Below are 27,109 nucleotides of genomic sequence, written 5' to 3'. Positions count from 1 at the left end.
TGGTTCTTAAAAATCTTCAATAATTATCAAAATGTTATTAGCCTTACATGCTCAGCAATGCCATGGCAACAAGCTGGAAACAGCAATACCTCAGAAGAGAGTCAGGCTGCTATGGGTTTTCATTCTAATTGTTATTGGAAAATCCTCCTTTTTGGTCAGCCAATTTTGAGTGTTTATAGGCCATGTCTTATTGGACTGATTATCAATAATGACACTAGTCATCTATTTCCACATAATATAATGAAATGATTGACGTTATTAATTCTTTTTATCTTATGGTAGGGATGTTGGGAATTGAATCCAGGGCCTTGTACATGCTAGGCAAGTCCTAGCCCCTGAAGCCTGTTTTGTATTCTGTCCCTCCCCAAACCACTGACCAATGCTCTTTGCAGGGTACGGAGGTGAGAAAGCAGGCACATTTTGATTATCTTTTTAATGGCTCTTCTAAGTCTGTGAAAGATGATCTTGGAGCTTTATGTACCTTGTTATTTGTCACCTTAACACAGATTAAAGGCTGGTTATAATAGTCTACAACTTCAGATCTAGCAATTAATCTGACATTCCAACTGAATGTAACAATTGTAAACATTGGTTAAGTGGGAATGGATTTTTATTTAAAGATGGTGGATTTCAAATTATAGAAATCAAAATATAACATTATCATCCTCCTAAGATTTTTAAAATACATTTTACAGTTATTAATCACTTGATATTTTCAAAATTTCCCCTTCTCTTCTTGAAAAAAGGAGGTAAGAAAATCTATTGGAAATATCACAAAGTAATTATTTGTTCACTTCTAGTAACCCTGTAGAAGGGAATACACAATTTTTTTTCTTACTCAGGACCACATTTAGAAGATGTTTTTATAGAACCAAAATGTTATTTAAAAACAATTAAATTTAAAATACACCTATTAGATGAACAGTTGAACCATCAAGTTCTTCGATACTAACCTTTGGTGACAGTATTCTCACTAAAAAGCAACAGATATTTTACGTGCACACACAAATGGAGTTTTACTAGTTCCTTCACAAATCAAAGAGCAGGAAGCCAGACCACAGCTACTCACTTTCATGTATAAACAAAATACTAAGAACATATACTGCACAACAAGCCACAGCCACTCTCCCAAGGACATTCCGACTGTGTCTGCCCAGCAGAGCGTACCAGTTATGTTAATAGGGACCACATCAGCCTGGACTGTTTGGGCCTGCTGTCGCATCTTCTCTTCTGGTGTAGGCAGTGGCAGTGACTTGGTCCAGTTTGTCTGCGTATTAAGGTCACCTGAGGTTGGCGTTTTAGGTCTCCTGATGCCAATAAGTCTTTCCTCTTCTGATGAAGAGAGAGAACACTGCAGAGGAAAAAAAGAAATCACAATGTGTAAGTAGGCTGACAGGAACAGTTAGAAATACATTTTAGCTTTAATAATTAGACCAATTTAAAGGAAGCTGACGAACCACTCATGTTTAAGAACAGAAGCAATGATTTGCAAGAACACTGCTCATCCTCACATAAAGCCTTAATGTATATGATTCACTCTCACAGCGGTCTGTAAATTATGAGGACAGCAGGTTTTGCTGACCCACAAAATCCTTTAGGTTCTTCCAGTTTTCCTGATCTTCACCATGGTCAGAAAGCTTCTGGTTTTGCCTAACATTAGAAGCCTAGAGAAACACAACAGCTGTGGCCACTAGCTTCCATTTTTATTAAAATGTAGTTTTGCTCAAAGTAATTTCTCGTTTCAATCTTATTTCTTGAGGCTCTGACCTCAAGGAACATTTGAAAATGGCAGAGTTATTATTGTCCAACTATTTGTGCTCTTCTGAAAACTATCACTACGGAAAGAAAATCAATGTGAAATTGTTAAATTATAAGAAGCTGACGAAAGCTCGGCTCTGGGCCTTATCAGAATTCCATGAAAACATTTCTTGCTATGTCTGTTTTCATACAGATTAGCATCCTAACTGAACAGCACTTTTTCAATATCTTTCTTCACATAACACCTTAGAAAGTATAAGCAAGAAAGTCATGTTGGCAAGCATTTTATGATGGATGTCACAAGAGCTCTGTGACAAGGAAGCTCCAAGAACTCAAAATAAATGTGCCATACTTAGGAACAACAGAAAGGGGCAATTGGCTTTTGTGGGGAAATAGTTTATTACATATAATAAATGCATAACAAATGTTCTTCAACTCTAAAGTATTTAATCTGAATTACCACCCATGGAAATGAGGTGAGTGGACCTTCCCGCAGGGAACATCTGCATAACAGCATCACCCTAGCTACACCCTCAACAAGGGTAATCACTGGACAGCTTTGTCCTGCTTATATCTGAACTTTCTACAAAGGAAATCACACTGTTCTCTTCTGACTTTGTCTATCTTTAAAGGCATGTTTGAATGCCTTTCTGAATTTACTGCATGTTTCTAAGAGGATACATGGAAGAACCACAGAAATTCACTGGTTAGAAATCTCAGACTCCAAGTGAGGAAGAAAAGAAGGAAAGAAAGATAGTGAATATCTGTGTAGGAACAAGACACAACAAAAAACAATGAAAACTGTAAGTGGGAGGAAGGGAAAAAAAGCAAGGAAGTACAGTGGAAGGGGGTTACAGGAACTTAATCACCATGTATGCACAGGTATAACACCAAGGCACAAATCCCACTGACACCCAAATGATGAAAGACAAGAATGAAAAACAGGGGAGGGCACTAACAGAAGGGAGAGGGTAGAAGAAGGAAGTAAAGAAGGTGAATATAGTTGATTTATTTTTCTACATAAGAATGAAAATGGAATAGCTAAACCTGTTGAAATCACCACAAGAGGGGGACTAAGATAAAAAAGGAGAAAAATGGAGGGGATGAACCAATTTGGGATGTAATACATATATATATATATATGGAAATGTCACAAGGAAACTCCCTGTGTAGCTACCTTAAACAAAAATGTCATTTTTTAAAAATAAAGTACAGAAGGTAAAATGGGTCCAGTCTGGGGGTTGGTACCAATGGGAGTGGGGAGAATATAGGGAAGGGGTGAAGGAAGGTGACTATGGTAGAAATACTATGTACTCATGTATGAAAATGGAAAAATGTGACCTATTGAAACTATTCTAAGAAGAGGGGTGAGGAGGGATAAAGGAGAATGATGGGGGGTGAATTTGCCTAAAATATATTGCAAGTGTTGGTAAATGTTACAATGTACAGAAATATGGTAACAACAACAAAAAAAGAAATCTCAGACAGAAGAACACTGGCATCATTGTTTTTGCTACTAAAGTTACCTTGCTGCAAAACATCTGTATTTATTCTGCTACTACTTCTAGAGCACCACAAATCTGGAAAAAGCTACAGGGATGGGGCCCTATGCTAAGAATCCAAAGATGTAAACCTGTTCCAAACCCTTGATCTTTCCTTTTCTGTAAAGTGCAGCTACACTGACTACCTTCTGCCCCTACGGAGATGCTCTTAGGACTTAACGAGATGGTTCACGTGGATGTGTTAGGACTGTTAAAAACAGTGGTGATGGTCACATAAATATGACTTCAGACAAGCAACATCCTTGAAATTGACAAGAACTCATTTTTTCTTTAACTGCAAGGAGATTAACAACGATTTTTTAAAAAAGCACTGTGGAAATAAAATATAAAATACATGACTAGATATTTCATTTTTAAACTTTCCATTCTTAATATATAAAACATGTAAGATGATCATCTAGTTTCTTTTCTACTAGGGAAAACATGAATTAAACTGACAAATATACTCAACTTATAAACTATGCATAGGTTACTGATGCCTTATCATATAGTAAATTGCACCTCATCCATTCATATTTGATCTGACTCTGTTGAAATGGCTACAACTCATAGATTCTTGTAAGATAATCAAAGGGGTTTTCGGGGCTGCAGAAGTTAAACCATACTGATGTAAATCCATTACTTCCAGCAGGTATGACCTACAACACGTACTCTCTACCCATAAGGTGCATGCGTGCGCACACACCCACACACACGCACCCACACACACACACACGCAAAAATTAAAATGAATTTTACTTGAGAATTTCATGACAGTCTGTACAAAAGTCACATGAGTGAAGTTGAATCTCAATCTAGTAAGCTATAAATTTACTCCAGTTTTCTGATATATACACACACAAATGATTTTCAGACACCCTTGAAAGAAGCATCAGTTCTAAGGCTGTAAGAAGCAAATCCCCACCAATAGAATAAAGGAAGAAAAGTGAAGCTCCAAGCTGACAGGAACAGAACAGCTGCTTCCTGCAGCAAGCCCTCCTCTTCCACGTGATGTGCACTAAGGGATGGTAGGAAACCCTGCTCCACTGTTCGCATGCATCGTAATGGGATTCACCAGCCCCACTAACCTACTTTTCCTTTGGTGGCTGATGACATAAGAATTGGTAATGCTCACAATAAAGCTGCACTTCCCTGAAGTCTTGGTTGCCATGGAATGACCACCAGGGATTGCCTCGGTATGACAACTGACAAAGAGGGATCCATTTTTACAAAGTAGACGGGAGCACTGTACAAAGTACAGTGTACAGAGTTATATGCAAAGCATATACAAAGCCATATGCAAATAGGCTGTCGCGCAGTACCACAGTCTACTAAAGAAAAAGCCCTTCCTCCCTCTGTTTATAAATGTAACAGGGACACAGGAAAAAACCTGCTGCATCTCAATGCTAATACTCCAGAATGACTCCATTAGGACAGAATGGACATGAGCTGGGCTGAGCCTCCCAAAAACCTGTGTTACAGGCTTGCTTGCCAGGGTGGTCCTATTAGGAGGTGGTGGAAAGTTAGGAGGCGGAGCCTAGTGGGAGGTTCTAAGGTCACTGGAGGGGCAGCGCCCATTCCTCTTTGCCTCCTTAGTTCTTTGGCCATGAGGGGAGTGGTTTTGCTTTGCCACCTGCTTCAAGCATGATGTGCCACCAAAGCAATGGGGCAACCAGTCATGGACCAGAACCTACCAACTGTGCGCCACAATAATCTTTTCTCTTTATAAGCGGATTCTCTCAGCTATTTGTTTTAGCAGTGGAAAGGTGACCAATGCAATGTGGGAATGGTCAGAATTACTGCATTTGCCTCTTATTTTGGCCCCAGTGCTTCTGCCCTTGTTGTCCGACCTCCTCTTCTCCTCTCTCTGCAGTAGTTTATTCTCAATACAGCACAAAAGGATTTTTTTTAACAAAGTAAATCAGATCATACTGCTCCTCTGCTCAAACCCCCTAAAGTCCTTACTATGACCTACAACACCCTACTTGATCTACCAGCTGGCCCACTGTTACCTCTCTGTCCACATCTCCTACTATTCCTATATCAGCCACGCCACTCTTCATGTCATTCCTTGGGCAGTTCTTGTGCATTCCTACCTCAGGCACTTTGTACTTGCTGTCCTCCCTCCCACCTGAAATGTTCTCCTTGTAGACATCTACCTGGGTAGCACCTTCTTCTTCAGGTGTTTACTCAGGAGTCCCCATCTTGTTGAGGTATTAATGGTTTACCCTATTTGATGAAAACTTCTCCCCAATATTTTATATCCTTCCTCTCTCTTTTTTTTTAGTGCATATCATTAGTATACATATATTTTCTTTATCTCATTTATCTCTCCCAACAGACTGTACGCTTCATGAGGCTTAAATCAGAGTTGCATAGAAAGCTATTTCAAAATTATAGTGTTACAAAGGTCGCCATTTAGTAACTGAGTGCCTTATGCCTTGTCCTGGATTGCAAATGTCATAGGAATGAGCTTGTTGGCTTTGCTACATAAAAGAAAAAAAATGGAAGCTCAAAGAAGGAGGAAGTGGGAAACTAGGACTAGAACCCAGATCTGATGTACCCTCCATAAATCCCTCTGAAAACCAGTGTAGAACAACTACTTGGAGATATTTATAATAAAATACTAGGTCTTCTGGTTTAAAAATAAAATCTCCTTTTACATCTCTAAATAAGAACAAAGCCTTTTAAAAAAATCTATGAAAGGCAGCAGTGTGGTGTGGCAGATGGTATAAGAGTCAGCAGTGTCACCTTCCAGCTATGTGTTCCAAGCAACTCCATCTTCCCACGTAGGGAACATAATGACCCAAGCAGAGATGACATGCTGCATGGTGACAGAACCCCACGACACAGGACAACTCACCGTTTTTTCCTCTTTTAAAAATATTTACTTTAATGAACACTGCCTCATTTTCAGAACTTAAATGCAGCTTTTAAATTTGCCAGTTGGTCAATAATGTCCACCAATACGTCATACCCTAGTCCCAAAAGGAATGGGGAATCACAAATGAAGCTTCGGAAGCCATGCTTTCTCATTTCTCACATCAAATTGCTTTACTTACAAAGAGAGATCCTGGCAACTCCAGCAGTTATTTTGTGGCACTTGGTTCCCACAAGCCCTGCATTTCAGAAACTTTTTGGTCCTGCATGGAAATCAGAGAAGCTCCTCCTGCCAGGTAGGCACTGAGGTCTGAGATGTAGTTTCTTTGGCAGAGCCATCAAGTGACCAAAAAGTGGACTTAACTGTGAAACACAGTTGCCATTTAAAAATTTTTAAAATTTGCCATTTAAAAAATAAACCTTGCTTTGCTTTTTTAAAAATTAGAAAATTGAAATATAATCAGAGGTAAACTTAGCACTTATTTAACAATTACTGCATGAAAGTAGATTAACAAATGAAACTGCGTAGAGCACTAGTGAGGAAGACAACAACATGCATCCCGGTACTCTCCACAGGACACCTGTTTTCAGCCATTTTTCACAGAATTGAGTTCCTCTTATGTTGACTACTGGTTTTCAAGATCCTACAGTTTTACAAGGCGCCCATGCTTGTGCAGTTATTTTTGGTTTCTGCCTTTAGTATTCTTAGACTTAATTCTGTCCTTCCTGGTCTTTTCCTTCCCCCTCCTGCCAACAACAACAAAAAAAGCAGGGGTGGTAGAGAAAGATCCACACAGCAGCACGGGTTGTGGCCTGACCAGCAACTCTGTGATGACCCACGAGCAATGTCCACATGCACGTTATTAAAGAAGTCCAGTTGTTCATTCTCTCCCTTGACCGCAAACCTAGTCCCTTTATCAAAAGCTCTTGGCATGCACTAAATTAGAATATTTTGGATTTTTAACTATCTCATATAAAATGATCTTTTCCTCAAAATAATGAAGATACTTAATTGGAACATAAGTGTTTACACTGATAGTAATATTTATTTATTTTTCTAGTACTGGGATTTGAACTCACTTGCTAGGTGGGAACTCTACCACTTTGTGTGTGTGTGTGTGTGTGTGTGTGGTAATGGGGTTTGAACACAGGGCTTTGTGCTTAGCAGGCAGGCGCTCTACTGCTGAACCACCCTACCAGCTTTAGTTATTTTTTGAATATGGTCTTGTATTTATACCTGAGCTAGCCTGGATGCCAGTCTTCCTACTTATTATGTTCCCCGCGTAGCTGAGATGATAGGTGCATGTCACCACAACCAGCTACTGGTTGAGACAGAGCCTTGCAAACTTTTTTTTTTTGCCCTGGCTGGCCCTGAACCCTGATCCTCCAGATCTCTGTCTCCTGAGCAGCTACAATTTACACTCTATAGTAAAGCAGTGTTTTTGATCTAAAATTACATTTCCAAGACACATCCATGTGGCTGTGTGAGCTAAAAATTCATTTGCTTCTTTGGGGTATAGATTCTCCTCCAGTAGGGACCACATTTATTTATCCATTCTTTTCCTCAACAACTCAAAACTCCCCAGAGAGTGTTAGGAGACAAGGGCTGGAGCAAAGGACTCCACTCCCCATACAGCCATCGGAGGGAAACGTGGGCTTTGGAGTCTCAGATGTGGACTCTGTAAATCCTGGTGTCACTGGCTTGATTGTGGCAATGATCTCATGTGACTACATATGTCAAAACTTATTAAGTTGTACTTCTATTTGTTGGCACAGGAGTTTGAGCTTGGGGCCTCACACTTGCTTGGCAGATGTTCTACCACTCAAGCCATTCCACCAGCTGTACTTTTAAATATGTAAAATGTAGCATAATGTGAAGTTGTTCTTTCAAAAGAGAAAGATCCTGTTTCAATATTTAAAATCTATGCGATTAACCCGGGATATGGCGATCGGGAGGATTGTGGGGCAAGGCCAGCCTGAACAAAAAGTTAGCAGGACACCCAGCAGGTCAGCTGGGTATGGGGGTGTGTACCTGTGATTATGGAAGAGGGAGAAGGATTGTGGTTCAGGCTATCTCAGGCAAAAACACAAGACCCTATCTGAAAAATAACTAAAGCAAAAGTAACTAAAGCAAGCACGAGGTGCAGTACTGCCAAAATAAATAAATAAATGAATACAAAAGCAAAAGGTATGTGATCTTAAGCAAGTGACCTAACTTCTCTAAGACAGAGTTTCCTCGTCCGTGTGATGGGCATAACTGAAGTATGCTGTCTGGTAGCGGAGCGTGGGTCAGCACAGTGTCTGGCACTGGAGCCTTTCCATATGCCAGAGGCTTGACTCAGAGATCAACAAGGTAAGGGGCACTTTCTTCCCATCAAGAGAAGGCAGATAGGCACAGGGCCTGTTTCCAGTGTATCAAGATGTGTCTGAGAGACACCAACAAGTCATTGGAGACACCCTCATTACTTTGCATGCATAAAGTCCTGGGTGTGACAGACCCCAAGTTTTCATCCTTGACAGCAAGGGGTCAGAGTCACAGGGTGTCATTGATTGCAGCTCAGTAAGCACACAGAGCCAGCACTACCCACTCATATCCACTGTGTCCCGGAATTACACAGAGAGACAGAGCAACAAACGATCACATTTATTGTCATTATTTCTAGATTGTAAGATTCATTGGGCCAGAGACTGTGTCTGTACACTGACACTAAGCAGCACTTACCTGGCTTTGGAATAAAGAATGAGAAGCTAGACAAACAAAAAGGTGGAAGGAGAGATGACAAAAGCAGGCTTAAGGAGGGAGAAGGAGTTTGGGGGTTTTAGTAATCTTGTCCTTTTAGTTAACCAATATGGTTCAGTGGAAAAAAGTGGGGGTCCTCCCGATATGAATAAGCTGCTGTCTAGCTTTGTGACATTGAGAAAGTCACTTCATATTTCTGAGCCTCAGTATTCAGATCATTATCATGAAAGCACCAACTAGTACAATCTATTTTATGGGAGATTCTTGTGGAAAGTGACACATAATTTGAGGAAAAGTTTTCAACTTGATCCAAGGTATCCTCCTATAATTATAAAGTTAGTAAGTCATACAGTGTAACCATTGATAGAGATCTACATACAGGTGACCTATGAAGCAGTGATAACCAGAAATTTTTCAGTAGCTGCTAAACCTCTCAAATTCATTGCATTGGACGGAAATACTGTGTGGGTGGAATAAAAGACAGGATGATTGGGAAAGTGGCCAAATGTTCATAAAAACAGACATTGTCTATTGTGCTCTTTTCTTTGATGTCTGGCTTGAAAAACCAAGCAGTTTTAATAAAGCCATCATCATCAGAGCATATACTGTGTTCCAGGCATTGTGCTAAGCACTGGACAGACAGTACTTCACGTCAGCCTCACAGCACCCCTCTGAGGTGGGGAGGGTAGCTGTGTCATTTATTATCAAAACTGGAACACCTTTTTTTTTGAGTGGGGGGGATGCTATTAATAATTGCACAGGATAGCAGCTGCACACCAGGGTTGTCCTGAGTCAGCTATACATGGTTTCTATCTCTTCACATGAAGGGAACAAAGCCACCCAGAGTGGACAGGTGGGGAAGCTGCCCCAAGCCTCTGCTCTCCAGCATCATGTTCAACGAGGTGCACAGTTACAGCAACAAGCCTGCTGCCCTTTTCTGCAAAGTCCCCCTTTGGTTTAAGTATGTCCTTCAACAAAGCCTAAAACAGACCCCAAGGGGCCAGTTCAAAGAATAACAGGAAACAAAAAATTTCAGGTTCTATCATTACCATTAAAGGTAACCATTTATTGCCAAGATTCCAGTCTAATTCATCTGTTTGGGGGAGAATTTTACACAAGAGATTGAGTAACTGGTGACTGACATCCTTTCTCAAAGACAATGGGGCCTCTGTGAATGTTTCCCAGAATTGGTGAGCACACCATCAAACACCTCCCCCACAATGGCAGATGAAGAAATCCCTATCAACTCAGCACCCATAACTGAACTCCCTTCAAACACCTGAATAACCCCTTTGGCAACACCTGCTCTGCACTGAAAACTGAAGAAAAAAAGCCAAGACGAACAAAAAGCAACAACTTACTCTCTGATTTCATAGTTGAATAAAAAGGTATTTTTCTAGGATTTCTAAATCTCTTTGCTGAGAGCTTTTTTTCATGCATGTTTACTATTTAGACGATATACATATAATTAAACAAATGGAAACAATTTAAACAGTTTTTTCTTGCTACCCTGCACGAACAATTTAATATCAAAGATGTGTGTGGATATCATCAGCAAAACACCTTTCTTCATACCATACACGATTATACTGTCCTGCTTTGGTAAGAGTTTTGCATTAGAATAATTAGGGTAATTATTCTAGGACAATTAGCCAGAGTAAATAGCCAGAACAGATGCACCGCCCCCTCCCCAGGTTCTCTTTTCTAATGTATATGTCCTTAACCTTTGCCTTACCAACAATTTTCATTTTAGGGGAGAGCTCCTATCCTAAGCTCAAAAGGATGCTTAGTATCTGTCAAATGCAAATTAGGTGCTTTTCATTACAAATTGTAACCTAAGCATTTGCTAAGTCATGTGTGCTTCTGGAGAGTCTACTGTTCTTATCACCATTCACCTAGCTAGGAAATAGAAAACGTTTTCCCAATAGACTCTACCATACGAGATGATGTCTACATGTTCTATTTAAAATGCTCCTAACTGTGACAGTGGGAATATAGTATTCCTTATGCCTTAAAAATTGAGTTGCAGTTAGGGGTCTTGATCTTAACACAGAAGCACCATAAACTGGGATTGGAAGACTCTTCTGCATTTACTGGATTCCCACCTGATTTCCCATGCCTACATGGGATCCACTGACTCCAATGAAGACTTGGGTCCATTGCTAGACATTCTATTCTGTTTTTAATATTTTGCGCTGCTGGTCTGAACACTCAGGGGCCACACTGGATGGATTCCTAACACCTGGTGCAGCCTGTTCTTCCTTGCTGCTCCTCTGTTCTTCAGCTTTCCCACCCACAAATGAACTTTTAGATTCAGCCTCTCTAGTCCTCTCCTTCCTCCTCCCAAAATAAAACAGAATGAATCCACTTGCCTGTTTATTGATGTCATGCTAATTTTATCAGTTAACTAGGGAAGAATTGACAGCTTTGGCACATTGAGTCCTCCAATCTAAGAATGGTATATCATTTCACTTATTGAGCTTTATTTGTGTTCTTTTATACTGTTTCAAAGATTTTGAAATATGGATCTTATATTTTCCTTATTATATTTATCCCTAGTAATTTTGCCTGCTTTTGTAGTTTTAAACAGATTTTTTTCTATTGTATCTTCTATCTTGATTTTATAAATGCAAAAGTTACTGATTTCTGTATATTAATTTTATACCTTAATACATCAGTGACTTCTATTATTTCTAATAATTTAAAATTTTTATTTTCCTTGCAATACCAAGAATACAAGATATAATGTACAATGAATAGTAACATAACACCAGTCTTTCCTGGTTTTGAACTTCTTATGTAGCATACAGCTTTTCTAACTGTGCTGGCTAGTTCTTCCCATATGTGTAAAATAGTAGTAATAATAGTGACTGACTTATCTTCTGTCTCATTCTAGTGAGCATGGCCCATTAAAAATTATATTGGATTTGAGGAGAAGGCAAATAAACTAAGTTATGGGAATATTCACTTATTCCTATACTATATTTTGTTTTTTTAAAAATAAGAATGGCTGTTAAATTGTACCTGGTCAATACATGGTTTTAATTACCTGATTTTCCTCCTCAGATTTCATATGACTAAGTGTGCCTATTACCTCATCTTGAACATCCTTGGATTACTAATAAAATAAACCCAGGTTGGTTTAGGAGTATTTGTCTCTTAATGAGCTGCTAGATTGTTTCCCAGTGCTTTACTTATGATTTACAAAGCCAATATTCTGAGTGAAATTGGCCAGGTAATTTTCTGCTTTACACAGTCTCTGGCAGGTGTTAGCCTCAGTGTTAAATGAATTCATTTAAAAAGAACTGCAGCTTTTCCTTTTTTAATGGTTTTCTTCCTTGCTTTGAAACAGTTGTGTTGGATTTAGCTACTCTTAAAAATCTTTGGTGGGACAATCCCTAGCCCTGCTATGAGATTGTTCTGGTAAAATATTCCCTCTCTTCTAGGGTCAGATTTCAGATACTGCATCAATCATACAATCAGTTTCAAAATTATCTATATTATTTTCATCTAACAAAAGATGATACAATTTTTGTTCATAATCACAAAATTTTCTGCTTCAAAAGTGTTTCAGTTGCTGGTCTGGGGATGTAGCTCTGTGGTGGAGTACTTGCCTTGAGGCCCTGGATTCAATCCCTAGCTCTCCCCTCACCCCCACTCTCCCACACACAAATTGTTAAGTGATTTCCTACTAGCTATGTAATATATCAAACTCTGACTTATGCACCTCTGTGTTCCACCCCCAGCCTCCTTCCTCTACTACTCCTGTTATCACTTCTGGTCTAGTTCACTTGGTGGGTCCTTAGGATCTAGAACAATGCTTGGTGTACTGGAAGTGCTAAATAAATGTTGAGTGAGTGAGTAAAAGAATGAATGAATGAATAACCTAGTCAAAAAGACCTCAGAGAGCAATCTTATTCCACTCTCCACTTAGCCTTGCGGGGCCTGTAGAAACACTGCAAGTGGCAGAGCAGAAACCTCAAATTCTAACACCTGGAATGTTACCATCTCTGGACTCACTCTTCCTCACCACTCACGTCACTACTCAGCTATCTCTTCAGTTGCCTGTTCAATAGCCCAGGTCAGAATTTCTCTTTCACATGTTACTAAATGCCAAACACTTACCGCATCAGGCTACATATGGAACTTTTTTTATTCCACTTAGTTCTCCCTAATCTTCCAAGCTGTAAACCTCTCTAGACAAGGAGATGTATCTATTAATCTTTGCCTTTTGTGGGATCGGACATAGAGCCTTTATTGTATTGCCTGCTTCCTCTTTCTACAAGGTTCTTCTTAAAGGTTTGGGCATGGCTCACTCCTTTTATCCCAGTCACCTCTTTGCAAAGTAATGCCTTTTCTCTTAATTAGAATTATAGCTTCCTTTACCTCCGATTTGTTTTACTACAGAGCACATGTCACTTTCAAATACTGAAAAATCACTTCCATGCACTCAGTGTCTCCCCATGAACTCAGAATTCCATTGAGGGCAGGAATTTCTTGTGTTTGGTTCACCATTACACCTCCAACACCTAAAATAGTCCCTATCATACAGAGATGCTCAATAAATTCTTGTCTCACAATTCTAAGTCTGTGCTGAAAGAAAGTCTTCCAGAACACATGGAGGAGGGATGAGGAATGTATTGCAGCCTAAATAACTTACCAGTAAGTTATTGGTAAATAACTTGAGAGAAAGGGAGCATGAGTGTGTCATGTGACCTGGTCACTCACATTTATAAAGACTTCTGATTCAGGACAAAAATTAACTTAGTAATAATTACTCAATAAGCAACTGTTGAAAGGATGAACCAGCTAAGCAGTCAATGGTGCACTAAATATGGTGTGGGGCCTTACACGAATGAAGCCCTTTGACCTGATGACATTCATACCTGTGTACGAGAGACCTATGCCAGAGGCAGGAAAGCTCAGTGCTTCAGCATTTACTTTCACTCCAACTTCAGGATCTTTGTCAATGAAAACAGTGCTAAGCCTTATCAACTTGATACAGAGAAGAAGAAAAAAGCATACTCTTTGGCAGAAAGCATTGGAATTAATCTGACAATGGTGAATAAACAAAAAGATGGAGATTGTGTTGAAGGAGCATCAAATTGGATGTGCAGTACTGGAGTGGCAAGTGGGTCTTTTGATGCTCCAAGAATGAAGAAATTGTATCAGTTAACAGAACACTAAACTATTTAGCCCAATAGAGAAGAGTATAGAAAGGAAGGATGGCAGGAAGGGAGGGAAGAGGATTAAAGTTTAATATGACAGTGTAATTTATTAGTCGATGTTTAATAAATAGAAAATGCTATCTAATTAATACTACATATTATATAATTCAAGAAAGGTGACACTTATTTTATTCTGAAGCAAATTTCTTAACAAACTGCCTTGAGATGACATTTAGTCCTAATGATTTAAAGTTTTTTGACTATACTTCAACTTGATTCTATATAACACGAAAAAGTTCACCTTCAACATCACTAACAAAAATGTTCCAACAATTTAAAAATGTTTTCAAGCAAGAATAAGTACTAACCTGAATTAGTACTTGTCATAATTTTATGATTTTGCTAAATCAAAAATGAGCAAAAGTTTATGACAGCAAAGGAAGTTAGGATTTGAAAGTGGCTGTTTGCATCTCCAAGAGCCCAAATACAAGAAAGGAAGTGCACACGGTATGCAGACACTGTGCTCAAGCCTGTAACCCGGAAGGCATCTGCAGAGAGCCTCCACCACTACTCTACTCCATTTGACAAAAAGAAGGAATGTGTGGGCCCAAGGAGAGCTTTCTATGGTCCCACTCTGGTTCCTGGACTAGCAAAGCCAATGCTACCAAGTCACATCAAGGAGCGTGTTATGGAAACGTGTGCTTACTGGGATGTGCCATGGCTTTCATATCGTACAAAGGATGACATTCGTATGTACACCTTCACATCTGTCCCCACCTACCACTCATTGTCAGCATGACCCACATTTGAAGGAGGCAGGGTCTGTGGCAATGGCACACAGAGTAGACAGGAGTCCACCAAGGCTTCATTTCCCTCAGTTCAGCGAAATGGTGAGTAAGTACCTAAGTGAGAATTTACAAACTATGCTTCCATATAATGCTACCTTACACCAGGGAAGCACACACACTTGGATACTCACAAGTATTGTGCAATCGGCTGTACCCCGATACCGCTTCTGGCTCACTGGACCCAGCATAAACCTTTCTCCTCCCCTGAATAAAGAGTAAGACTGAGGTCTATCTGGAGGAACCAAACTCTCACTATACAATTCACCTTCTGTTTTGCAACTGTCTTCACATATTTAGTGAAAGGGCTAGCCTCTTGTGTGGAAAACTTCCTGTTAAGAAGTAGAAAAAACAGTCTGTGATAAGAAAATGGGAGTGGAAAAGGAGGGAGTCCAACCAGGACCCCACGCAGAACTTAGGAGCGGTACCTTTCGGTTTCTTTCTGCATCCTCGTCTTGGTCCTCGCTGCCCAGTGGGCTGGAGTTGGCTGCAAAGGTGGGTCCCTGAGTGTAGTACTGAGAACTTCGACAACCATCCTGCCTCAGCTTGTCACATTCTGCAGGGCATGGACAGAGGGGACAAAGGGGCATTAGAAAGTAGATTTTGTTGATGACTCTTTACCTAACTTTTTCAGTTATATTTTCCTGGGTATAATAGGATTCCAAAATAACAATAATGAAAACAATAATTAAAAACAGGTAAGGATGACAGAAGCACCTACAGACCATGCCCCTAGATGGATGTTAAGGGGGTTATCTTTAGAGCTCACCATGACTCTCTGAGACACATACAACCATTACCTCTACTCACAAGAAATCAAAGGTTAGTGAATTAAATTATTTGCTCTGTAATGTTATACAAGTGAGCAGTGGACTCAGAATTATAACTCAGGGTCTTAATTACTGCCCTATAATTTTTGACACAAAACAACTGATGGTTATTCCACATCAAACAAACAAACAAACAAAAAACGTAAGTGATTCCCATGTTCTGCTTTTCTCCCAGACTCATCAGCTAGAAGTGACATTAGACATGGATTACAATGCTCCCGTTTTATTTAGCAATGAATTTGTGTGTGTGTGTGTGTGTGTGTGTGTGTGTGTGTGTGTGTGTCTGTTGCGGTGCTGGAGTTTGAACCCAGGGCCTTGAATATACTAACCAGAGGCTATACCTCTGAGCTACATCCCAGACCTTCAATTTCATCTTGATAGCAAACAACTTGTTAATATGTGCAATTTCCTATGAAACCAGGTGCCAGCATGAGACAGAGACCAGAGGACTGCCTGGCACCCTGGGTGGAAGGTAACAGGGACGTGTGGCAGGCAGTGCCTGGCAGGGGCTGGGGCTATGGGCCATGTGGTCCAAGGGAAACCAGTGCACCAGCCAGTGGGTGAGAATGATTCTAATGGCCTTTTAAAGCAGCAAGAGATTTCCTTTAATCTGGGCACATTAAAGAAGCATTTTCCCAGCAAAAGGATTTGCCACAGGGTTCCTTAAATATCCAGCTTTTAAAAGTAACACAAAATGTGTTCGGTTTGGGGAAAGATTTTTCTTTATGCGGTTTTACAGAACCACACACCTAAAGGCACAGACCTAAATTAAGGCCTCTTCAGAGCTCCTGTCTAACACAGGACCTGTGGCTCTGTCCCAGAAGAGATAAGCACTCGCTTCAGTGGAGATCAAAATAATAGACTAAATTTTTTAACATCCAGAGAATAGAAAGTTCTCTTTCTTCTTTGCTACCCCACAGTGGGAGTGGACAGAGAAAGTTTCTAATTCAGAACTACAAATCAGATAAAAAGATTCCCAGGGAAATCGTCACAAGAATGCAGGAAAATGTCAAGCTAATTGAACAATGTCCATGCAATCACGACAGAGCTAAGCACCAGAGCACTTACTTATGGGCTAAACACCTGATGGTCCGGGCTGGTGACTACTAGTAAATATTGGTTACAATGGAATTAAAACACACTTCTAGAACACAACATATTTTTAATGACCTAATCTAACCCTTTATGACAAGAACTCTTACTACCTTTTCTCCAATGCTTATCAAGTTCTCCCTCTCAAGACAATGTTATTAAAAACAGGATTAGCGGTTTCCAAATGGTATTCTTTGTAGAGTTCTGGGATTCTGTACATATGTACTTTGATTTTCTTTAACTACCTACCTTATAGCTAGGATAAAAATAAAACAACTCAGTTATTACAGACCACATTTTAACACAATGGTGAGCAAATCATTAATTTGTGCTGCTAAATTAACTGTCCTGTGGGACTAAAAGTGAGCTATTCTTGTCATGTCTGCAAAACTGAAATCTCCTATGCATTACGCATAAAACTTGCACAATGAACCAATATAAACTCTCACCACTGGCACCCACTTATCTACTGGGCTTTCAAATACTTGACAAATAAGGCAAAAAAAATAGGCAGAAGCCAAAGCCTTTTAAACTAAGTCGTTTTGTTGTTCAAAATCATCTTTTTTTCCCTCACTAATTAACCATATAAGAAGTTTGAAATTAAAAAACTTAGTATCTTTCACATATCATTTTTAAAATTTTGTTGTATGTCTTGGACATCAGATATGATTGTGTTCAAAACAGATTTCTTCTCCCAGGGCATAGAAATGGCTGGGCTACACCTTTGCTAAGGGTGATATTAGTTCTGATATTTTTGGCAGAAATAGCCAAAATGAATTGACATGTGTTAAATCTTATAAGACCAAAATACTTCAAAATTATTATATACGTTAAAAGCATGAAAGGCTGGCAATGATTAGTGCTGTTCTTCTAGTGTGTGTCATCTTTTCATTCTTAGTTTATAAGACAATGAGTCTTTTTTCTACCATAAAGTTTATGTACATTAATGGTTAAGTTGCATTATAACAAGCAGGAGTGTAACAAATAAATATGACACTGGGTATAAGATTAAACTAGGTAGCATACATTTATAGCAAATGACAATTTTTTTCCTCTTACCAACTTTCTGAAACCTAGTAAACTCATCAAATTCCACTGTCATTATTCCAACTCTAGGGGAACTCTAGGAAAATTTCCTCTTGTCAAGTTGCAACAGATCTTCGCTTATAAAACCATGGCTTTGTTCATTAAAAACAGAGTTTATTGTCTGCAGAGTGAGACATGAGTCGGCACAAGCCATTATGAATAAACAAAGACTCCTGAAACACTAACAGAGCGTAACTACAAGGCAGAGCCTAATTTAAAGCCAGGTTATGCCAGAAACAAGACTAGAAATAAGATCCTAAATGTAATAGAAGAGCTATGTTTAACACATACTCTTGTTGCAATAGCAGTGTAGAGTAAAACTGTTATTGTTCTACAGTAGGCCTGCAATAAAGATATCACTGTTGGTTGAGGCCTCTGGTTTCCCAACTACAAATTTTCCTCACCTTCCCTTCATGGGACACACACACACATACACACACTCACACACACAGGTTCTTTAGCACAAGGAAAATGGGCAAACATTTCTTAGTAGACCACAGTTTTAAATATAGAAGAAAAACATGAGGTCACAGAACTAAATGGTCATTAACCATCTCATGAATTTCAATTTAAAAATGCTAAGAAAATCTATAGCAAGAAGCTTAAAGAGTGATTTTCAGAATAATTTTCTCTATAGGAAATCCCTGTTGAATTTCCTCTTTCTATGACAGTGTTCCTAAATTTACTTCATCAGTCACAAAACACTAGAATATATAGCCATTACAAATAGTTCCAAACCCTCAGCTGAAAGAAGTTCCTTTCTTGCACAGTCCCCTAATCTACCTAGTGCTGGCATGGCTTTGCTACCCATGGTGACCTGAAGACTGGGCAGATATAAGCTCCACCTTGACCTGTATTTGTGTGACCCCACAGCAGTGCAATGAGAACATGGTGCTTCTTACTCTGGGTCTTAGAACTTCTTCCCAGAAGTTACAAGGGTTACATTCATTCCAATTTCACTGGATGAAACAAGTTGAATGGTTATACCTAACTATGGGGACAGGAAGTGCAATCCTAACTCTTGCACAAGGAGGAAGAATATTCCAGAACTCTAATGACTCCACCAAAGGGATGACCCTGAACCTATTCCCCAGACTCTTGTTACTCCTTCTCTTAGCATTTATTATTTCCAATTCTTGACTTTGCAACTATAATAAGAAGCTATGCTTTTATATTTTTGTAGCAGGAGGTTAATTACTGGTAAGGAAACTATGTTGAAGAGCTGTCTAGTAGTGTGGGGACCAGAGTAGGAGAAGCCTATGAGGACATAAGCACAGTTGTACTCAATATTCTGCAGGCTGATTTTGGCACAGCCCCAGCCACAGAATAGGGCAAGAGTAAGATGTAGAGTAGCTGCTTTTCCTAAGATGTTTATGTCAAATAATCTGTAGACTGAGATTTGGCACAGCCCCAGCTGCAGAAGAGAGTGAGAAGGCAAGATGGAGCTCAGCTGCTTTTCCTAAGTTATTTATGTTCAGTGAAAGAAGTAGAAATGCAGATTTCTCCTGTTGCAATGTCACGCCCCTCCCCAAGAACTGTGCTTCACCTCCTTGCTTACCACTGGGTATAAAAGACACTGAGGCTTTTTGATTTGGGGGGGCGGGGGTTGGTTGAAGGGAGGATTGCTGAAGGGAAAAGAACTGCTGAAGGGGAATTGCTAAAGGGGAATTGCCAAAGAGGAGTTGATAGAATTGGTTGGCAGCTTGTGAAGGAATGGCTGCTGAATGACGCAGCCACTGTTGTTTGTCTGCAAGTCTGAGGGCTGAGACTTTAAGAAAGCTAAAGAGAGGACATGGGACAGTGCAAGCCTGCTCCAAGAACTTTATTCATAGGCTTTAGAAAAGCTAAGCTAAAGAAAAGCTAAGACAAAACATGGGACAGGGCAAGTCTAAGCAAAGAGACATTAAAGAATAGAAAAGAAGCAGGATTTTAAAGACTTTAGAAGCAAGGTTTTAAAGAACTGTAAAGGAATAAGGCCTTAAAGAATAAAAATAGAGAAGAGAAGCAGAGTAAATGAGGAGAATAATAGAGAAAAGAAGCAACGAGGTGGTTTTGTGTCTCCAGCTAAGCGCCCAGCAACCTGGCCCCAACTTTCTGTCTGTCTGTCTATCCTTTGTCCTTTCTGCATCTCCTGTCACCCCCAGTTAGCCCCAGTTAGGTTCAGTAGTAACAGGAGCAAGAGATAGCTCTCTCCAAAGTAGCTGTTCGGAATCCAGACAGACGACACTACATACCATATGTGAAACCTAGAATGGCATATTAATCTCTAGGAGCTCAGATTCCACTATTTGGAAGAAGGACATTACCCTTTTGGAGAAGCTGTAGTGAGATTAATTTAACAATTATTTTCAAGTGTTCTGCTCTGCTCTGTTCAGGCACTATGTTAGACCCTGAGGTACTGGAACTTTGCACAGGCAGGTGCTCAAAACAACAGAAGAACAAGCACCCACTCCTGTCACAACTTATCACATAAATCACAACTGCTTGACTCTTTCAATTTTAAAAGTCAGGAACAAATTACAAAGCAAGATTTGCTGGCCAGTAGAATTCTTTACTAAGATTCTATAATTTTGCCAAGTTTGGTTATATCTTCACTAAAACATCACGAAGCTGTGAACATTTCTTTTCCTAAGAATGTAAGACACTCCACTGAAGCTTTCTCCCTGTCAATAGCCTTGACATTTCTAACTCCTCTCAATCCAAAATGCAGCTCAACTATTCAAACTGATCTAACTTCAGGATTTATAAAGCTCTTATGTATGCAATTAATATTACATGGCACATGCTTGAACGATTTTACACTACAAGGTTATCAACCAGGTCCTCAGTAAATGTATTTGACATATTGTAATCACTAAAAGCAAAGAGAAAAAAGTGGACAAATCTCTGATCTGAGTATGGTGCTCCCCAGAAAGGCATGTTGAAAGCCCAGGTACACATGAATGAGTTATTAGTTTGAAATAGGGTCTTTCCATGTATAACAGGTTAAAGTGAGGTCATTAGGGTGGGCCCTGTGTCCCTGTAGGAGGACCCTGTGCAGTCACAGAGGGAAGACAGCCCATGAAGACGGAGAGAAAGAGGTTGGAGTTACACTAGTCAATGCATGCTTAGGGCATCCATGCTAGGATCCTCCTCTAGAAGTTAAAGGGAGATGGCTCTGCCACCATTGTGACTTTGAACTTTTAGTCTGTAGGCCTGTCAATTAACAATAGACAATTAATTTCTGTTGTTTTAAGCCACTCAGTTTTATAGTACTTTGTTATGGCAGCCCTGGAATATTAGCATAGTGTGGAGCTAAGAGACACTAAGACATGGAAGAAATTCATGACCATCTTAAGGGAAAGGCCAATGGGTGGGTTCTTGGCAGGAGTCTCAGCACATGACAGGATGACACTTCAACAAGAATTGGGCATAAGAGATGCCCATTTGCCTCCCCATCGCTGTACAGCTCTGGGCAAGAAACAGCACCCACTGTTCTGAACCTCTGAGGTTCAGAGGACAGTTATCCTTTGTGAGGGAAGAAAGGGGCTGCAATAACAACTGTCAGTAACATCCTGACTGAGTGATCTGAGTGTCACTGTTCTAAGCACTTTCCACACAGTAAATCATTACTTTTCACAATGATACTAAGAGATGCGGAGTGTAACTGTCCACATTTTACATATGGAGACTTGAAGACACAATCCAGGGACTCCAAAGCTAGTTCTCCTTCTGAGAATAAGAGCGTGCAGATAGTATATTGCTTACGATGGGAAACTGCTCTTCATTTCTCTCTGTAGCACTGCTATGGTTTGAAAGTTTGTCTCTTCTAAAACTCATGTTGCAATTCCATTGCCGTTGTGATGGTAATGGGAAGTGGGGCCTTTCATTGATGTTTAGGTCAGTAGGCTTCACCCTCACAACCAGACTAACTCCCATTATCACAGGGGTGGGCTCATTATAGCAGAATTGGGTTCTCCCCTTTTTGTCCTCTCTCTGCCTTTTCATGTTATGATGCAGGAAGAAGTCCCTTGCCATATACAAAGATCTTGATCTAAGACTTCCCAGTCTTCAGAACCATAAGCCAAGAGTTTTGTTCACTGATGAAATCTGACATACCACAAAATGAACAAAGACAACCATACTTACAGCAATGTATAAAATAACACTTGTGTTTATCTAGCAAATCAATAAATTCAATTTGGGTTTTGGTGCCCTTAAATGCTTTTTTAGAAAGATTTTAAGTTAGTTCCATTGTAAAATCTTTCTGTACCTACCTTTTTCTTTCATAGTAAAATAACTTACATGCTAAATGACATGAATAAGAAAATGTTATTGTGAAGAATACTGGAGAGCTGGGGATGAAGCTTAGTGGTAGAGAGAGTGTCTAGCAGGCTCAAGTTCCTAGGTTCAATCCCCAGTATCCCCCCACCCCAAAAAATAGCGTATCTCAGGGATAAAGAAATATTAGTGGCTCTACCATTTTAGGATAGAAAAGAGAATCATTTGATCCCTTGTTTTGTAAGTTGTTTTTATAAATTGTTAAATTTATGTTAATTACACATATTAACATGCAATGTGAATTACCATCACCACTTTCCAAACCCCCTTACAGATAATCACAGTCCAGCCTCTACTGGTCTTTGTGCAGCCGCCACGCTTGTGAGAAAAGGAACTCAATTCACTGCTTTAAGACAGCTCAAGCAAATGCCACCCCTCCTTTGAGGCTGACCTCTGTTCCTTTCCACATTTCTCCAACCTTCTGTGCTACCCTGTATTCTTCATTATCACAGTGACAACATTGTAGCCTTAGGGACTGATTTCCCAGAACATTTTGCTTCTGCCACCAAATCACTACAGTCCTAGCTTCATTTATACACATCTTCCTTCTTCTAGGTTATATGCTCATCTTATGTCCCTTAGCTCTACTGTGCTGGACACAGTACAAAGGTTCTACCGATTTTTTTTCTCAGAGAACAGTAGAGACGGTTCGAGGTACAACAGAACTAAAGAGGAAGAATCAGAGTTCTAGTCAGTCATTAGGCCCTAAGACAACTGCAACTCAATCCTGCTTGCAACTCAAGTAGGATGACTCCAGGGGAAAGAACCCCCCTTGCCCCTCATCTATTAATTCAACAAATACTTCTTAAGCATTGACCAGTGGCCAAGCACAGCTACAGCAAAGGAGATTCCTGGTGTGTGAAGTCTGCACAGAGCTTGGGCTCTAATGAGGACACTGATAACAAACAGAAAGGCCCTCAGTGGTGAGAGGAAAATAAGGCTGGGAAGGGAGGAGGGAGGAGGGAGGAGGAGTGTGGGGCCCAGGACTTGCAGAGTGGTGACATCTGAGTAAAGAAAAAACGGTCTCTCCCTGAGAAAGAGTTGGAAGGCAGGATGATTCTGTCTCAGTTTAAGAAGAGGGGAGTAGGAGATGAGTTTAAGCAGGAAAAGGGGGAACAGCTGGTATAGGGTCTTTGGATTGCTGTAAGAACTCTGGCTTTATCAAGAAGCAGAGGGGTGGCCTCTGGTGACTTTGAACAGAGAAGTAACACACCCACACTAGCTTGCATCATCTTGATCTTGCCTCTTATCCCCACACACCAGGAATAGGCTCAAAATTACACAAATGGACAAATTCTAAATAAACCACACTAAGAGTATGAATGGAAGCAAGTCACTAACACTCTATCAATCACACTATCTATAATTTATCCTAAGTGATTTTTCATATCTATAATTCCATGAAAGAAAGTATACTACACATTGAAATTTTTCTTAAGTTTATTAGAAGGATTTTGAAATATAACCCGAGGGGGTGAAAGTTCCTAACTTAATAGATGTATAATAAGTATGGCTTACTTAAATAAGGAGAAGCAGCAACAGAGACAGAAACTGAATGCATATTGGGAATAATAAAAAATTGGTTTTCTATTCTTCAGGGAAATGAAACAGTAAGATGAGTGGATGCTGGAGAAGTTCACTGATTTATCACTCTGTGTGAGAAAGAAAAGAAAGGGAGTCTGATGAGCCAGGTAAGTAGTTGTTTTTCAGGTTGTAAAGTGGTAGCTCTGTGTGTGTGTGTGTGTGTGTGTGTGTGTGTGTGTGTGTGTGTGTCAGAGAGACAGAGAGAGAGAGAGAGAGAGAGAGAGAGAGAGAGAGAGAGAGAGAGAGAGAGAGATCCCAGGAAAGTTTAGAAGCTTTCAGGTCAAAAGCACAATTCTGGCATTTCACAACAGCGTAGTGTTCTAGACACACCATATTTTAAAGTCTGAATGTGATTTATTTTTAATGGTATTAAATCTTTTGCCATCATCTGACTATAATCCAAGGTCATTAAACATGGGAAAGACTCCAGTTTCAAAGTTAATTATAAAAATAATGGTCACGACGTGCTGCTTTGGGAGAATGCCCTACAATGAGCCAGTGTCTACAAAGTCTTTTTCTCAGATCACTGATTTTTAACACTAATACTACTGACACTTCCCTAAAAGGAAAGGCCTTTGCCTTCATTGTTTCATTTGTGTTTAAAGTAACTGTGTGGGAATTGAAGACAAGCAGGGATTTTATCTGTTCTATAGATTATGAAACCCAGGTGGACCGTTTCTAGGGCAGCCAGGTTCCTAAACATCTATCCCAGTTATTTTCCAACGATTATGAATAGCAGGGTGAAAGCCAATTCTAGCATATGTCTTAGTCTCCGTCCAGGTCTGAAAATACACCAGAATACGGCATTTATGTTGGGAAGAAAATCAGGCCCAGTCCAATGGCAGTACCATTGAGCTTTCAAGGAAGCACACAGGAAAAACTGACTGTGCTTTAATTTACTGGGTTTGGCAATACTGGGTAAGAGAATGAAATCTTACTGATTCTGTAGATAAGATTCTGCCTTGCCATTAATGCACAATGACTTTTCCAAAACTATGTGTAGATTTTCCATAATTCTTCAAAGCAGTTTCATTTCAATTGATTAAATTGTGTTCAAGAATCAACACACTGGCTCATGCCTGTAATCCTAGCTACTTAGGAAGTTGAAATCAGGAGGATCAAGGTTCCAGGCCAGTCCATGCAAAAATCAAGTTCCCAAGACCCCATCTCAGCAGAAAAATGCTGAGCATGGTGGCTCACAACTATGATCCCAGCGACAGCAGGAAGAGTGAAAATGGGATGACCGATCATGATTCAGGCTGGCCAGGGCAAAAAGTGAGAGCCTATCTCCAAATAACCAGAACAAAAAGGGCTAGCGGCCGGTCTCAAGTTGTGGAGTGCCTCTTACCAAACCCCAGTATGGCAACTATAACTAACTAACTAACTAAAAATAAATCAACAAACTCAAATGTAATTAAGAGTCTATAGATCTATAAACAAGTTGAAAAATTGTGTCAAATCTAAAAGATACTGTAATTTAATGTAGTTCTTTTCCATGGATATCTTCCTAGATAATTTTAAACTCAAGGATTTCAAATAAATATTCCCTTTTGGCTTATTCTTAGAGTAATGATTCATTCTTTTTCCCTTCCCCACTTTAATTTTTAAATTATTTATTATTATTATTATTATTATTATTATTATTATTATTGCGTGTGTGTGTGTGTGTGTGTGTGCGCGTAGGGTATGAACTCAGAGCCTTGTGCTTGCCAGGCAGGTGCTCTATCACTTGAGCCACACTCCCACCCCCTCTCCACTTTTGGAGTAACAGTTGTTATGCAATTCTATAGGGATACTTACAATGGCATAAAAACATATTCTCACCTATCCGACACTAAACTCAAATCCATCTCACAGTACAGGCATAAAGCCCTTAAGACCAGGTCTCCACCAATCAGAGTCACTTCAATGACTCTTGGTATCCAAAGGACACAAAACAAAAGGACAAAGTGAAAATGTCTGGCTTTAATGATTAAGCCCAAACCTTTCTAAAAGTAAATATCTCTTCGTACTGCCTATAAGACAAAATGTTCCAAGTGACAGAGTACAATTGCTTAACTGCAGGTGAAGAAAGGAAGGGCCAATCTGAAATATAACGACTATGACTCAGATGTCAAGGAAAAGGAAAGGGGGAAGGGGGCCTCCTAACAGGAATAAGTCTGCCTTTGCCTCAAGAAGGGTAATGGAAGTTATCCAGACTTTTGCTCCAGCAGAAAGCAGAGAAAAAGGCAGTCACATTGGTACAGATATTATGATTCTCCTGACAGGTGCTCTGACCAGCCATTTCTTTCAAAATCTCTGAATACTCTTCTTCCAGATAGCTGAGGCTGTGAAAAATATGGAGAGAACACAGAATAAACAGACAGGGACATCAAAACCCAGTTTTTCTCAAATCTCCTTTTGCTAACAGCCAGAGAGGAGCAGCAGTAGACAAGAGCTCAGACTGAAGAGGTGTGTGTTCAAATCCTGTGTAACATGCTGGCAGGACTGGTGGGTTCTGCCACAACCTTCCAGTTGTTCACAACTCAGCTGCCTGATTACACAGAGTTCACATAACACTCTATGGCACAGTGGTTCTCCAAATCAAGGGGTCTTAGAATCTCCTGGAGGGCTTGTTCCTTGACAGGGCCACTCCCATGCCTGCTCTGGTGTGGGGCCTGAGAACTCGCATTTCTATCAAGTCCCCAGGATATACTCATGCTGCTGCCCTGTGAGTCACATGACAGGAAAACTGGCTCAGAGGAAGGGTAACACAAAGTTAAAGGTGGCCTGTGTGATACCCGTTTGGGTGGAAGTGAGAAAGAAGTCTTCTCTACTTACAGAAGGTACCTGATGGCCCCCCAAAATGGGGTTAGAACCTTGATAATTCAAGACTTCTACATATTTCAACATGAGAAATGACAAAAGGTCCTACCTCCACCTCCCAAGAATCTGAGATTACAGATATGCACCACCACACCCAGCCTCTGTGAACTTTTAACACAAGGTCAGATTGATCCAATTAACAGTAATGAGTCAGATTACGTGACGCTTGAGTTCCAACCTCTCCTAAGAGGTTTCTAAGCCCTAAATGATCTGACTCAGTGCAGGTGGCTGGAAGGTAAATGCTCAGCAAATTCATCAAGTGAATGAATGATTACCTGTATTTGTTCGAAAACTTAATGCTTAAAAGGGTACTGTGATGAATGCCAGAAGTGCTAGCCACATCACTCACTAGTGGCATTTCCTCCTTGGCCACAATTTCCCCTGTTATTTCATAACCTGC

At 40.0% G+C, this 27,109-nt stretch overlaps 1 protein-coding gene across 7 annotated transcripts in view; it reads right to left on the bottom strand.

Moving 5' to 3' along the window:
* The window catches only part of Nhsl1 (NHS like 1), a 219,084-nt gene that overhangs the window by 19,941 nt on the left and 172,034 nt on the right, over positions 1-27,109 (bottom strand). For all 7 annotated transcript variants that reach the window (XM_074073580.1, XM_074073591.1, XM_074073587.1 and 4 more), the window contains 2 exons: positions 15,361-15,488; positions 1,168-1,351 (listed from right to left, as the gene is read on the bottom strand). In XM_074073580.1, coding sequence (XP_073929681.1) covers positions 1,168-1,351; positions 15,361-15,488 — 312 coding nt within the window. The remainder of the gene's footprint in view (positions 1-1,167; positions 1,352-15,360; positions 15,489-27,109) is intronic.

This window comes from Castor canadensis, chromosome 1, assembly GCF_047511655.1.
Source record: "Castor canadensis chromosome 1, mCasCan1.hap1v2, whole genome shotgun sequence".
Taxonomy (NCBI): Eukaryota; Metazoa; Chordata; class Mammalia; order Rodentia; family Castoridae; genus Castor; species Castor canadensis.
Note: the sequence above shows the minus strand (reverse complement) of the source record. Positions and strands in the feature narration are given on the sequence as shown.